The sequence below is a fragment of the Mugil cephalus genome, chromosome 1 (genome assembly GCF_022458985.1).
Source record: "Mugil cephalus isolate CIBA_MC_2020 chromosome 1, CIBA_Mcephalus_1.1, whole genome shotgun sequence".
NCBI lineage: Eukaryota > Metazoa > Chordata > Actinopteri > Mugiliformes > Mugilidae > Mugil > Mugil cephalus.
The window spans coordinates 17,424,860-17,440,537 of NC_061770.1; the positions used below are offsets into that span (position 1 = coordinate 17,424,860).

General features: G+C 42.4%; 1 protein-coding gene across 1 annotated transcript in view; it reads left to right on the forward strand.

Annotated features, from left to right (window-relative positions):
- Positions 1-6,918: 6,918 nt before the first annotated feature.
- Positions 6,919-15,678, forward strand: part of cpne5a (copine Va) — a 71,520-nt gene continuing 62,760 nt past the window's right edge. Inside the window, exons 1-3 of the mRNA XM_047607295.1 lie at positions 6,919-7,045; positions 7,417-7,505; positions 9,653-10,712. Coding sequence (XP_047463251.1) covers positions 10,603-10,712 — 110 coding nt within the window. The 5' untranslated portion in view covers positions 6,919-7,045; positions 7,417-7,505; positions 9,653-10,602. The remainder of the gene's footprint in view (positions 7,046-7,416; positions 7,506-9,652; positions 10,713-15,678) is intronic.

The following is a 15,678-nucleotide window of genomic DNA, read 5'->3' on the forward strand; positions in this document are numbered from 1 at the left end:
GCGTATAGTTGAGTCTCTTGGCCTTGTTTCCATGTCAGAGGGATGGATGTTCGTCTGCAACTCTGTCATGAAGACCACCTCTCGTCAGACTTCTCCAGACAGTAGATGGGTGGACCTGGGTCCCGCTGGTTTCTGACAATTCTGAGCTGATGGCTCTGCTGGACATCTTCCGATTTAAAAGGGAAATAAGCTTGATGTGTTTCCTCGGCCGACCAGTGCATCAAAATCCCTGACTTTGTGCAAGTGTACCTATAAGGATTGATGCTGGTTTGAAGGCAAAGGGTAGTAACACCAAATACTGATTTTTTTTGTTCGTCCACTTTGCATTTTGTAAATTGATAAAAGTAAACAATCGTTATTTATATTTCTGAAAGCATTCTTAGTCTACAGCATTTTTTCCTACACCTGCCTAAAACTTTTGCACTGTTGCAGATTCATCTCTCCCCAGTGGGCAGAAATACTTTGCACTTGTCAAAAATGTTCTACGCTGAGGTTTTGTGACATAAACACATATATCTTTTAGTGCCCATGTAGTCAAACACAGAAGAACAGATCTCAACTGACACGGCGTCTTTCTATAAGAGTAAGCAAACTTGAATCAGACTGTCAGTCGTGTGCTGCAGCCTCTGAAGAGCCACTGCAGTTTGAACCAAGCTTCAGTGGCAAGATGAGAGTCACAGCGGCCCCCTTATTTTACAAGTGACCACAGATAAAACAGATGAGTACTGAACCTGCACGGAAAGAACTACCACGGCACACGGTGACAAGAACGCGGCACGGACGAGACAAATGCAACCCAATGAGCTGCCATTGGATGATAGCTGCTAATTAGAGTTTTCTCTTCAGCTCAAGGGGTTGTCTTCTGATTAAGAGAGCCTGATGAATATGTATACGACTTGAGCACAGGGATGGCTGGATCTAGGTCAGGCTGCTGGTGGATGATGAGTTGCATGTGAAGCGAAGCAAGGAGGCGTGCAGCAACGCCACGCCGTTCAGCAAAAACCCTCAAGAGGCACTCCGGAGCGAGGGACCTTAACTTTTCCAGATTATTTCTCTAACAAGTTTGTGGGCTCTTGGCATTCAGAGGGAGGAGGCTCACACAGCTGACGAGAGGCCTAAATGACTTCTCTGGGGATCATTTCTCTCTGATACAACTTGGCATTTAAATACAGCAACTGGATGCATTGATTGGAACATTTACTCTCTAGCTCTACAAACAGAATGTGAAACGGATATTCCCACAAAGATGACAATGTGAAATTATACGTCAAGCCACGAGAGAGTCTTAATTTCATGCAGCTTGTAAAAAGAATATCTTAAAATAATCCTAATAAGTGAGAAACTGGCAGGAATACAAAGGCAAGGATTTACTCTCTTCTCTCTTTTAGGACCATTACAGCAGTTTAACAGCTTATTCTAGCAGATAACTACTGTACTTCACACAATCAGCAATAAAATAAAACCAGCCCAACAAACTGGATTCAAAGTCAGCTTTGGATTTGAAGTGGGAAACAAAATACCAGTCTTCTCCACAGTCCTTCCTGCTGTCACTGATGCCAAACCAACAGATCTATCAGAGGATATGAGAAATGCCCCAAGTATTATTTTCTTTTATTAAAATGTGCTTGCATTTTTTTTTTCTCTACCACTTGCAGTCACACTTGGGGATTATGAAAGGTTATACGATTCCTGACTGCATGACAGCTCTCAATAAATCCAATGATTTCTTTCTGCTTTTTTTTTCTTTTTGGGGGGAGAATGATTGGAATGAATCACCCATGCATTATGTGCACAGCATTTCAAAGCCAAACCTGTGATCCAGAGCTTTTCAGTGTTTGCTTACATAACCTCAACTGTACCTGAGACTGTAAATTCTCAACCTATTATCACTGGAGGATTTCTCAGATTCGCACCATGAAAGGATCTTATCTGTGAAAACCTGCAGCTCGTTCCAGCCAGAACGAACAGGTGACAGTCTGAAACGTCTAGACTTTATAATAAGCAGCAAGGGCTCCTCTTATGGGAGCCTCAGAATAGGGACGTGCTATACCACTATTTTTCCTTTTGATCTGATTCCAAGTAATCTTAAGTCTAATATCCTGATACCAATACCGATATGATACTATTAGATGTCTATTTGTATTATAGACCCGTTCATGACCTATGTCACTGTGACGTCACAATGCTAACTGGAGGCAAAAGAGAGGGAAGCTTGATGTGAACACTGTCACTTTCAACCATGAAAATGTCATCTTCCTGTATTTTTGGTGCCAAAACCGAAAAATCAAAACCACTAACTGGAAGTTTTACAAACTTTGGTTTGGCTTTGGCGATTAAAGGCAAAGATTGGAGTGAGACAATCAACAAGGTGCACACCTTGTCAGATTAATATGTAGTGCATCATCAGTTTCAGCCTGGATAACATGGATGGGTTAGAATAAATCGTGACTGAAATAACGTTAAGTTAATCGTTATTTGGAGGATCCCTGTTACACAATAATGCTAATGCTAACCGCGAGCTAACGCAACGTTAATTGCACGTTTCAGGAGTGTCCAAGCAGAAGTTGCATTTACTACGTTACCCTCCACAGTGGTTCCATTTAATTCTTGTAATATCTTTGTTGGAGAGGCTTCACTTGATATGTGTCCTCCTTTGGTCAAAACGTCCATCCAGTGAGGGGGAGTGTGGGGGTAGATGGTCCCATCAGTCAAGAGAGTGAGTATATCAGTATATTCTCTGAAATGTGTGTTTTCCTCGTCCATTCTTGCAAAAACGTTGAAATATGCTGACTGTCGTTTACAGGGATGTTTAGCATCCAGTTAAGCCCCGCCCCTCAAAAAACGTCACATTGTTTACAAACCCTGAAGGGGTCTATAGGAATGATGACTTTTGCAATGCACATTTGTGAATGTACTTATGAAAAAAGGATTTTACACATATAAATATTAAACAAGCCGTCAAATATTAGAGTCATCTTTAATCAGAGCAGTTAAAGACAATCAGTGCAAATCAACAAGTCGACTGCAAATCTGAGCAAATCAAATTTTAAAATAAATAAATAAATAAAAAATCTCTCTCAAATAAAAATGAAATTAAGAACAGTCTCTTGGACTATCTCTTTTCAGACCGTGTTTTTCAGTGATTTTCAGTGATTTTCAGGTTAGAACGTGACAGAACTTAAATCTATACTTCTTCCCACTCATTTTCGGACATGTAGAGAATGGAACATTTAGTTTCTGTTTATTTTTATTTACTTTTTTATTTAGTGTTATTTATATCCATTGTGTCCATTTGTGTATGATTATTTTGTTTGCTTTTTTTTTACATGTTCGAAATAAACTAAACTCAGAAGGTCACAATATACAGTCTCTATCATTTATATGTTTTTGTTAAGGAACAACAACATGTTGTACTGTGTATGCCTGTGATGGAAACTGTGATGTATTTTCATTACCTGGATATTACCTGCTTCTCTGAATTTAAGATCTTCCATCATAGAGGTCTGTCTGAGGTGTGGGAACATTTCCCTGCGCTCCATCTCTCTCAGTCTTTTTACCTTTTAAGAATTGATTACAATTGATTGGGTGTCATAAAAGTACTACTGTTTCTTGTGAAAGCGGTATCAAAATTCTGACCTGAAGATCGATTTTAAAAAACACACATCTAGATCGGAAGTATCGATATTTCTGGATCGATACCCACATCCCTACCTCAGCATGATGAGCTCCCCGACAGGGAAGAGGAAGAGCTTCACCACAGTGAAATACGCCTGTTTTCTGTCTCCGCCACTGAGAATACCCACGCCCCAGTGTTTAAGTGACGGAGGGAGGGCACTCAGTGTAACTGTTGGGTCTCTACTGCGGTGACATATGCATGGTCACACATAAACGAGCCCCGTCCTGTGATGTCCTCTGCCTGCTGTGGTTGCCTTTTTCCTAACAGACAGAAGATGAATGAACCAACATCTCACGCTCCTCCTCTTAGCATGCTCACTGAAAGCACAGAAATGGACAGTGCAGTGAAGTAACACAAGACTTAACACCATTTCTCACCTGAGTTCAGTTGTTCATATCCACTGTTGTGTACCCACACACTCCTCCTCCGACTGTAACTTGAACGACATTGCACCAATCCTTCACTTTAGAGAAACCACAGCACTGACAAGGTGATCGGCTCATCTGAAAAAGAGAATGACAAATGTGTTTCCGTCACAGTAGAGGGGAGAAGTTGATTTATGGGATGGATGAGTGAGATAGAGAAGCTGTACTAGTGTTGCAGGGGAAAGTTTCTGATTCTGGCTTCATAATAATGTGCGAGAGGTCCTGCCTGTGCCAAAAACATATTTCTGTCACTGATTGCTATTAGTTTTTGTATACTTTTCTGGTATATTGACTGTCAGCCCACTTGTTTTCTTCTTTATTTTCTGAATTAAAAGTAACTCACCTTGTAGCAGTTGCAATTAATCACTCGAGTCCATCAATCAACAATCGCATTTGTGTAGTTTAACTAAAGAAATCAATAAAAAGATACATAGAAAAAGTCATAACAGAAGTAGGAAAAGTTGTTACAGTAAAAGACTTGTGTACTGTAGTTAAAGTAAAGACGCTATTCAAGCGACCAGGAGGAATATAAATGCAATACAAATATAAAAACAGATGCATCAGCACAAACTCAAAGCTCATACAAACAGATGTTGGTGAATAACTAAAAAAATCAATGAAAAGATACAGTTAGCAGAAAATTTTAAACGGCTTCAGTGATCAAGAAATGCCTAATAGTCATACGAGACTGTGAAAAAAAGATATGTACTGTAGTAAAAACTAAGACAATATTCAAGCAGCCAAGAGAGATATAAAGGCAGTTATGCAATAAAAATATGAAAAACTGATGCATCAGCACAAACAGAGCCTCGTACAAACAGATGTCAGTAACTGCGATAAGATCCACTGTCAGTATGATTATTGCTGTGATCTTACACCATTGTTATCTGACGCTGTCTGAGTTGTGAACTTGTGCCTTCAACTTCTTCTAACCCATCTCTGAGTTGTGGCGTTCAGTGGAAAAGGAAAATATAAACTGGAATTAAGTTGGTTTATTTAGCTGTGGGTATTTTATCTGTTTATTTCTTTATTTTTGTCTGGAACACAGCAAACTTTGCCACAGATGACGCACTTATCCTTGAACAGCATCGGATTTTCGACAGAGACGCTGAACACGGAAACTCTAAAACAAGCAAAATTCCTCTTTCGGCTACGGTCATCTGGGGAATTTGTTTTTCGATACTTCTTCCACGCTACATTTACACTTTGTTGTTTCGCAGATGTTCACTTCAACGTTGATGCATGGATGCATGTTTTCAGACTGCACAGAAAATAGATGATATTAGATGTTCTCGAGTGCTTGCTCTTTACTGTAAGCTCCTTTCACAAAAACAGGAAATGCCAGAAGCACAAATGCACATATGGTTTTCTCTCTCCTACTCTAAAAATGCTTTTTTCCCCTGTCAGATCACTACTTAGTTAAATGCAAAATAGTGGAAGCATGAACACCAGCTAGAAACCTTGCACTGAAATGTGTGATTAAAGTTGCATTTATTAGCATTTTAATTAATCAGATAACTTTGTGTCATGAGAGCATGAATTAATGGTAACTCTTCGTCACTGCTGTTGAAGTATATGGCGCCTTTGAGACTTCTAAGCTTATTGATAAAGATTTTTTTTTTTCATGATAAGTTTTAGTCTCGCTGCTTCCATCATCAGCCCCAGTTCACTTTTAAACTTCTGGACAAACAGAGGACACTTCCTGTTTACACAGTGTGAAGGTGAGGGAGGCCAGGGACCAGAGAGAAGAGCAGAAAAAAACAGTGTGAATATTGGACTTTCACTAAAGTAGCCAGAAGCCCAAAACTCTGAATGAATGCTAATGTTGCTCTGTCTGTGGAAGGTGCAAGTAGCTGTTATTTTTATGAGTTTGTATACGCAATGGGTGATTATATCTCTGGAAAGTGATTGTCACACTCATTCTAAAACTGTGTATTGTGCATGTGTTTACATTTAGGTGAATTATGTCTCATATTTGACACACGTTGCCGCATAACATTATGACCACGGACTGAGAAATAAATAACATTGACCATCTTGTGAAAATACGGTGTTCTGCTGGGAAACTTTTGGATGTTACTTAGACATGCTACTTGCCACCCACCCGGAGCAGCACCCTTAGCAATGACACTCCGTGATGGCAGCAGCCATCCCCAGCACGATGCAGCCTGTCACAGACACACACACAAAAACTGTTTAAGAACAACTAAAAAAAAACACGAGGTGTTGACCTGTCCTCCAAATTCATTAGATCTCATCTTGAGAAGGTGCATGTCCATTCTCTGGTGAGTCAGAACTGTTTTGGAGGCACAATGGAGACCTACACAGTATTAGGAAGGTGGTCTGGTCATAATGTTATGTCCAGTCTACCTTGAACTGCCTCCATGCAAAACTTCGGTCTGCTCTGAACACTGCCCCCACCTGGACAACCGACTTATCGTCCAGAGAAGATGATCACCAGCAAGGAAACGCCAATTTTATGGGGAAAATGTAAGTTTGTTTGCCTTAATCACCAGAAAACAAAAAACTCCAACGCATACATCTATGGGATTACAAAAACGTTTTTTTTTTTTTTTTTAAGACGCAACTAGATGTTAGCTAACAGGTAAAAATGCTAAGAACATAGCGAGCTGCATGCTTCGTGAGCTCGAAAACCAAGAAAGTTATACAATTATAATTTAGAGTCTGGAGAAACCTGCTGTCACTGTAACAGTCAATGGCTAAAATAGCCGTAGTGCGATATCAACTTCCGCCTGCAGGTGGCGGTAGCGACTCAGTAACGTCACTGACTGGCGCTGTTTTACGCACAAGAGGAAGTAATGATTGCAACTAGAGGCAACCTGCGTTTATTTAAAACCGTGGACTGTATAAAACCCATCTTCTACTGCCCACACGGGAGAGCAGCGTATTGTGTAGAAGGTTAAGATGGTGCTCACTTCACTTGGTACTTTCTTGACTGAAGGCTAGCTCATTACCTTTTTAATATTTACCTGGATATTTTCTTGACATGCAAGTTGTCAGAGAGCAGATGCTAGTATGCTGTTTGTTGGTCCAGGTGATATTTAGGAAATACTGTACATATTGTGTGTTTTAAAGTCATATATTGATATATTATTTGTTAAATGTTATATGTAAAATCTTTGGCTGCTTTCAGGTTGATGTTGGCAAGGCAAATGATAAGTATTTTTCTTTGTGGTATGTGATGGTATAACTGTTAATGTTACTTAAAATGAAAGAGTAAGAACGTAAATATTTATTTTAGAGCATATGAATAGTTGCATTTAATGAATTTAGCCTTTGTTCTTGTTGCTGTAGGCTACACCGGTGGTGCTGGAGTTCGAGCCCCTCCATCTTCTCGTCCCTTTCCGTTGCTGATGCTGAGGCCGGCTGCTGATGCAGAACAGGTGTGGGTGGTACCACCGTTCATACACACACGCTCCCTGCTGAGAGGGTTCATACAGCCATAATTACACTCCTGCCACAGCTGTAGGAAGCGGGGTGGCTGCGGATGAGAACAGAGGAGAGCCTCTCAGCGGGTGTCGAGGAACAGTGCACTAAAGGGAGCTCAAAATCAGCCAACCAAGGGCCACCGCGGGGCCTAATTACAGACTGAACATGGCTAATGATAAATTTCTTTTCTGGTGGGGCTGTGTCCGAAATATGCGGCACTCACTGCCCAATCAGCCCAAGACTCCCAGGTGCATAAGCGTTGCTATAGTATTGCGTTACCTCTTTGCTTAGATCTCCCACTATGGTTGCTGCTCAGAAATGAAATTTAAAAGGTGATGGATAGCCTGTAGCATAGGCCACATACACTCTATGACTGCAAGAGTACTTACAGTTATTTTTGGCCAGTGACATGATCTTTATAATTTGGACTCTACATGCCACCATATTAGATTTGAGATTAAATAACTAAGATGCAGTTGAAGTGTAGACTTCCACCTTTAATTCAGTGGGTTGAACAAAAATATCCCATGAAATGATTATACAAGTCTCATTAATGTTACCATAAGCAAAATTTTAATACTTTGTTGAGAATCCTTTGCAGGCATTAACTGCCTGAAGTCTGGAAACCATGGACGTCACCAAACGCTGGGTTTCCTCCTTTGTGATGTTTTGCCAGACCCTTACTCAGCTGTCTTCATTCGCTGCTTGTTTGTTAGTCTTTCTGCCATAAGTGAAATTCGCGCTCGATCAGGGTGAAATCTGGTGAATGACTCTGCCAGTGCAGAATATTCCATTTCTTTGCTTTAAAAAACTCCTCGGGTGCTTTTGCTCTATGTTTTGAATCATTGTCCATCTATACTGTGAAACACTGTCCAATACACTTTGGTGCATTTGACTGAGTCTAAGCAGAAAATGCATCCCTATACGCTTCAGAATTTATTTGCCTGCTCTTGTCTTGTCACATCATCAATAAACGCTATTGTTTATTGACCATTGTTCTGGTACAGGTTGATCTTAGTTTGTCTGAAGAATGCTGTCCTAGAACTGGGCTGGTTTCTTCAGACGTTTTTTTGGCAAAGTCTAATCTGGCCTTTGTATTTTTGAGGCTGATTGATAGTTTGCACCTCGTGGTGAACCCTCTGTATTCGATCTCATGAATTGTTCTCCATATGGTAGACTAGAGAGTGTTCTTCTTTTGGGTGGATGTTGTGAATGGTTTCTCTAAACAGTGGAAATGGTTCTATGGTCCTCCACCACTGTTGTGAACGTCCATTTTGAGTTCCAGAGGTCACCAGTGTGTTTTTCTTTGAACTGTTGACTCGGCCACTCCTAACATTCCCACTATCCCTCTGATGGATGCCTCCTTTTTGTTCAACCTAAGGATGGCCTGTTGCACTTTGATGAGATCTCCTTTGACTGGATGTTGTGGGTTCCCGGCAACAGCTTCTAAATGCAAATGCCACATCTGGGAACAATTCCAGACCTTTTACCTGCTTAAATGATGATGGGAATAGCCCGTGCAGCCCATGAAATAGCTTTTGTTTCAATCGTCCAATTACTCTTGGTCCCTTGAAAAAGAGGTGGCTACATATTAAAGAGCTGCGATGCCTAAACCCTTCCTCCAATTTCAATGTGAATACCATCAAATTACAGCTCAGAGTCTGCACTTTAAGCTAATATACAACTGTATCTTGAACATGTTTTGGTAAACTGCTAAAATAACAAAACGTGTGTCACTGTCCACATATATGGACCTAACTGTGTATATATGGATTCACTGTAGACTAGACTGTAGATTCTATCTTTCATGCTTTTATATATGTTTATTTGCTGCCTGATACAAATTAGTCAGCCCTGTGTCTTTGTGTGTAAAATGATGTGTCCCTGATAACTGTGTCAATGGTTTCAGTGGAAGTGTGGGGGGGGGATTTAGATTTAGATTTTCTGTGAGCGTAATGCATTAATTATTTCCACTGAGATTTCTTCACAGTTGGTCACCATTTGTTGGTGACAGTTACCACTATATATGTATATATACACACGCGCACACACACATGCAAGCAGGCACAGCAGTTTACCTTTGAATTATTCTTTTTGGCAGGCTGGGTTCGCCTGTATTTCTGCAGGTTGTTTAATGAGGAAAACAATGAAACAGAAATGGAGCTCCCCTGGGGGAGCGCTGCCTCCCATATAGACTTCCGAGATGAATATACAGTACGTGGGGAGAGAAACAGTCTTTAAAAAATATATATATAAAATATTGGCATGACATAGGAGAAAGACGCTGAGATTGAAGCTGTTTGAGGAGCTGTCCAGATGCTGAAAGGACACCAAGCAGCCTCACAATAAGAGCTGCTGCTTCTGGAGGAACTGATCATGCAATTTTAACATTAAAATGAACAATGTATCTGCTGCCTGTGACCTAAATGTTCTCTCTGAACATTTATTTTGGCGCTATTATTGGTTCATCTTCTGCAGCTCTGTTAAAAAGAAAATATCACTCTTGGTAGTTTCAGTTGAGTCAAAACCTACGTGGGTTAATATTTTCTAAAATAACAATAGAGACAGTACGAGCCACTGCCCTTTGCGCTGTTTGGTGCTTAATTATTTTCATTTAAAGGCTCTTTAAACCAATTCGGACCAAAATAACGATCCGTCCTCCATAAAATCAATAGCCTAAATCCGCAGCGAGTGTCAGTCGCAGCCCCTCATGTAGGAGAATGCAGACAGGAGGGGTGGAGTTCACGGCTTTTACTTTTCAAAGCTCCTCTGGCAGAAGAGCTCAGTCTTTGCCTGGAAAACAGCGGAGTTGGCGTTGATGCGTCCTGGCATGAGATCCCACTTCGGTCACAGCAGCCTCCTCGCTGCCGCAGCCTCCAGTTAAACTTTCCATGCTGTTGTTGCCCGTCCAGCGGGCAGCACTTGGGAGGTTTGTCTGGACTGCGTTCGCTCCCGCTCTCTCGTCCACTGCGCCCCGGGTCTCCACCCTCGGCTCTCCAGGTTCAGAGGCTCTCGGGCGGCCGGAGGAGCTGGCCACGAACTCCCGCACGCATGGAGGGAGACGTTATGGACAAAGTGGAGGCCACGGCGACGGTCTGTGACTTCGACCCCATCAGCGGGAGCATCCCTGCGACCAAAGTGGAGATCACCGTGTCTTGCAGGTGAGTCTGGTGCTGCTGCTGCTGCTGCTGCTGGTTCTGGGTCTGCGTCAGGGTTTGGGAAGCGCCGCGCGTTTTGGAACCGTTTAGCTGTCATTGAATTGTGCGCAGCAATATTAAACATGTTATGTTGTACCTTAATAGATCCTCATATAAAGATGAACATTTGAAGATTAAACAACTTTATCGAAGGTAAAATGACACCTTAATACATTCAATATCTAAGCGTACAAAATAGGCTATGATTAGAAAATTGAAGCATAAAGAACACATATCTTCCCTCAAATTGCCTTATTTAATATTCATACATCGGATAACTGGGACCCAATAATGTACAGAGACACTATAATTCAAATCTTTATCGTTAAACTTTTACGCTTTTCTTTTTTTTTCATCCTATTTATCACTTTGCACTATGCACCTATTTGCACTTTGCCGTCTATTTAGATCAAGCCCGCTCTCTGTCAGCTCGATCACAGCAGTGTTGTGTGTCCCGGCGCGTAAAGTCGAGTGCCACAGGAGATATCGATCGTCTTGGAGTTTATCGGCGTGCACAAAAGCTTTTCCCCCCAGAGGCACCGTGTGAATCTGCGCACCTGCTTGTCAGGCTCCCAAAACAAGATGACTGGCGCTAAACATTTTCTCCCGTTGAGACTTGAGCTGAATCCCGCTAAGATCCAGTTGGAGGCTGAGATGGGAGAAGGTGTCAGGAGCCTCGGCTGGGTAGGGTGTGGCAGCTGCAGGTAGAGACGATGTATGCTGCGAGGGGGGGCTGAAACACATCGCGCCTTTAAAATCCATGCGTGCAGGATGATTTATATCGGGATTTTTTTTTCAGTGAATATGGTGTACATGTGCTCTATCCAGCTGTGCGTCATTTCATTCGATCTACAGCTCTTTGTGCCCCCTGGCTTCACAAAGTGTCATGAATGCATTTAAATGAAGTAAGTAGAGGTTTATCAACCAGCACTAGTCAGTGTTTCGCCCTCTCATCTGCATTATTGGTAGATCTTGATGAAAAAAAGGTGCTACAAACCCAACAAAGCACATATCTGACCTATATTAATGAATTAATCACATTTCAAGTCAAGCCAATTAACCTTTGTGAGGTGGGCAGGTGAGAGGATGGTGCAGTTGAGGAGTTTTTTTTTTTTTTGAGGGGAAGATGAGCAGCATTGAAATTTTGTAACTGATATATAACTACATACAAGATTCAAGTCGAGTTTGTTGTCACTTTAATGGAAACTATAGACTTGTGAAATGTTCCAGTCCCACTTTGCTACATGCTGTATATGCAGAGGTGAAACCGCCAATTTTACTGTTGCTACAACTTCTACTGCAATGCTTTTACTATTCTTCTATAATAGTCGGTACTCTAAGTGTGTGTGTGTGTGTGTGAGAAGCCTGTATTTAAGGCTGGCATATGGGGTTTAGTCTGTGTGTGTTTTATCCATCGTGGGGCATTTATTATGAGTCGCAGCTGCACTTGTGTTATTTCCCTCTTGGTACTATTGTTTTTTTGCCTCAGACCTTCATACTTTAAGCGGGGATCCGTGTTGTTGCCCCCAGGCTCTGTTGATCTGCAGCTCCCCTGTCTGTCATTAATTTCTCTCCAAACAAAGACTTGCTCCCGGACTCACTTTGACAGAGAAGAAAAATTCACTCTTGTCTCAGTGGGACCTTAAACTGGTCGGCTGTAGATGCAAATACTTGAAGTCTTGTGTGTTCTTCTCTGCTCCAGAGATCAAGAACCGGACGGCTCAAACCTTGAACACATACGAAATACACAGCTGTTTCTTTTCCATTGTGCATTTCCAACCTAAGAAAACAGAAACAATGGGTCTTATGTGGGAGAAGCACAAGCTCCACAACTCTGTGTAATTGATTTAGTAAGCCTGAAAGCTTTGAGATTGCAGCACACGTGGAATTGAGCTGCACCGCGCCGCCCTACAGGCATTCTCATAACCCTCTGCCAATATTGCAGCAAGCCCCCTGACAAACTGGGGGGACTCGAGCAGACAGCCACATATCAAAACAAGCGCATATCATTGTGATAGCACATTGTTCCCTGCGTATGGCTCTGATTGGTTTTGCACACAGGTCAGCCGGTGAACCGAGTCCTGAGCATCTGCTTCTTAGCTGCGAGGGCTGCGCTCCGGCTCAATGATGAGATGGCTCTTCAGACACAAGTGGCCTCTCTTCCTACATCTGCCTTAAGGAGAAAATACATCCCAGTGAATAGTCAATATAGTTCAGCGGCTTATGACCGGCGCCTCTCTTGTGTTTGAACAGGTTTGATCACACCTCTAATGAGTGTGTTCATTAGTTGATGTTTATGCTCGTGGGTGTTTCATGTTCTCTGTGTGGTTTGCTACATCCTGCTACACTCGTGAGCAGCGCAGTAAATGTGAATCCTGCTGGATTGTGTGCAGTAGGACATGTTCCTCTCCGTGTCTCAGCTTTCCAGATTGGCTCAAAATTCCCACATACAGTGACTTTAGGGAAACTGGGGCTTCAGCGCTGCGGTTCCACTGTGAAGCACACTTTGAGTAATGAATGCTGGGAAAAATGTGCACGCACACAAAACCCACAGAGCCCCTAAAGGCTTGACACACGGAGCTTCATTTAAAGGAGATATTTTCTTTCCTCGATCTCTCTTTTCTTGTCTTGGTACGAATCCGAGCACAGTACGATGGTAATGAATTGTAAATGCGCTGTTTACCTTAATGTGCCTCTGTGGCCAGATCGAGGCGGGGAAACCATGCGGGTAATCTTGACAACCCTGAGAAAGGTTCACAACCCTTATCAGAGCAAAGCTAGGGAGGACAAAAATTTTGCTTCCACGCGATTAATTGTTCACATTCTGCGTTTTAGATACAGAGGAGATGAACTTAACAGAAATGTTTGATAAAAAGTAGAGGGACATATCATTGCGTGACATGTGCTGTAGTTCAACAAAGCCACCAAGCACAAGCATGTAGCATGGATTTAGATCACGCTTCCATTCGGCAACATTATAGACATTTACTGGCCCTCTTCAATAAATCAAAACACGTCACAGGCATGCTGGTAAGAGTAAAATGGGCTGACAAATCCACCCCCCGTTCTCAGCCTCCCACCTAACAGCTTGAACATCAGACCATATCAGCCCCCATCGACCGTTTCAACAGGATGAAGACACTGCATTTTTTCCCATCCCCTGCTGGTCTGTGGTGTTGCTCTGTAACCATCCATTTGGTGCGATAGATTGGCGAGAGTAGCATTGCATCCAATCAATCCATTCCATTGCTGGGGGGGGGGGTCTAAGTCAACCAGGCCACTCCGCACCCGAGGGATTCATTACCTGGACAAAAAAAAACAGAGGAAGTCACGTGACTGTCGGCGTCCTGTGACGGTTCCCTGGCGCACGCGACCGCTGATTGCTGTTCCCAGCGGTCAGCCTGAAAACTTGTGGCAATGCTTCTTGGTCTGGTCTCTTCCTGAGGCAATCATTGCAGCAGAGGGGGGAGGTCTAATGAAATCATCAGGACGATTAGGATGTGTGGCATCACTGCTCGATCTGTCAAAAACAATTGCTTGAGCAGAGCAATTGGGATTCAAGCTGTGTAACCAACCCATTGTATATTGAAACGTGTTGTTACGGCTTATAAGTCTGCCGCTGTTGTCGTGTTAATAGCCGTTATAGGTATTCAATCTTGGTTACACATTCAGTCAAATGCTGCCGCGACCTGTTTTCTTTTTTTTTTCTGGTTGAACATTTCTCTGTTTCACCCTGGCAGGCAGCGAGTCTGAATTGAACTAGTTTGCATTGTGCAAAAACATAAAATATTAATCTCTCTTCGCAAGAGCGGAATTTTAATTTGCAGTGTTTTACTCTGATGTTTGTTTCATATTGGGGTTAAGCTCGACCTGCGGCGAGCTCGTAGCTTGCAGGGTGACTTGTGTTTGTGAATGATGCGCTGGATCTGTTTTGGGTATCAAGGCTGACAGACACCAGGGTGCCAAGATGAGGGAGAATTTTTTTTTTCTTCCCAAATTGGGGATGTAAGATTGCAGCAGGCGAGTCTCACAGGCCGATGAAGCGGATAATTATGCATGAACCCCTGACACAGTGAAAATGAGTTTGGATCCTAGACACTTGGCTTGTGGTGGTGTCAGTGTTATTAATATAATCTCGATTGGGGTGTATGACAGCGTAGGGGGATCCCGTGGAAGCGCGGGGTTGGTGCCGTGCCAGTGGCTTATAACACCCTGCGTGTTGTCTGTGTGTCTTGTGAAAGTGTTGATTGAAATGACAAGAAAAGTCAAGAGTGTGGTGTAGCAATATCAAAAGCAGTCCCTCGCGGCTCAGACACATCACGCAGCTTTTGTCGCTATTTTCAGAGAAACTTGAGGGTCAGCAGAGTATGTTAGTGGATTTGTGTGTCGGGGGATATTTGACCCAATGTCACAGCTTGTCCAGGAAATGTGGGAGCTGGTGGTAGATCTGTACAAAGAGTGACAGGTTGCTCAGTGAAGATTTCAGCACACAGCGTTGCATATGCCGAAGGTCCTTCTCTCGTTGACAAAGGTCTTTAGCTGAAGGGCTAAAAATGCTGCTCGTCGCCGGATTGTTGACGTTTCCATGGACCTATCTGAGATAGGAATGTTCCTATTACATACACTAGAGTAGACATGTTCTGCTGTAGCCACAAGGCACATTTCTGCCCAGAGCGGTGCGTATGTGTGTGCTTTTGCTGCACAGTTGTGTGGACTTGAAGCATGAGGTTTTAGTACAGGTACAAGTAAATTCCAAAGTAGGGAATGATTTGACTTTTAATCAGAATATGTCTATTTTCCAAGATAAACACAACCAGAAGCTATTAAACTTTTAAGAAATTAAATTTTTTTATTGGTTTCTGATTTGTCCATTTTACCCAGCGATTTAAAAAGGTTGTGTTTATTGCTAGCTGCTGAACCCATCATATTT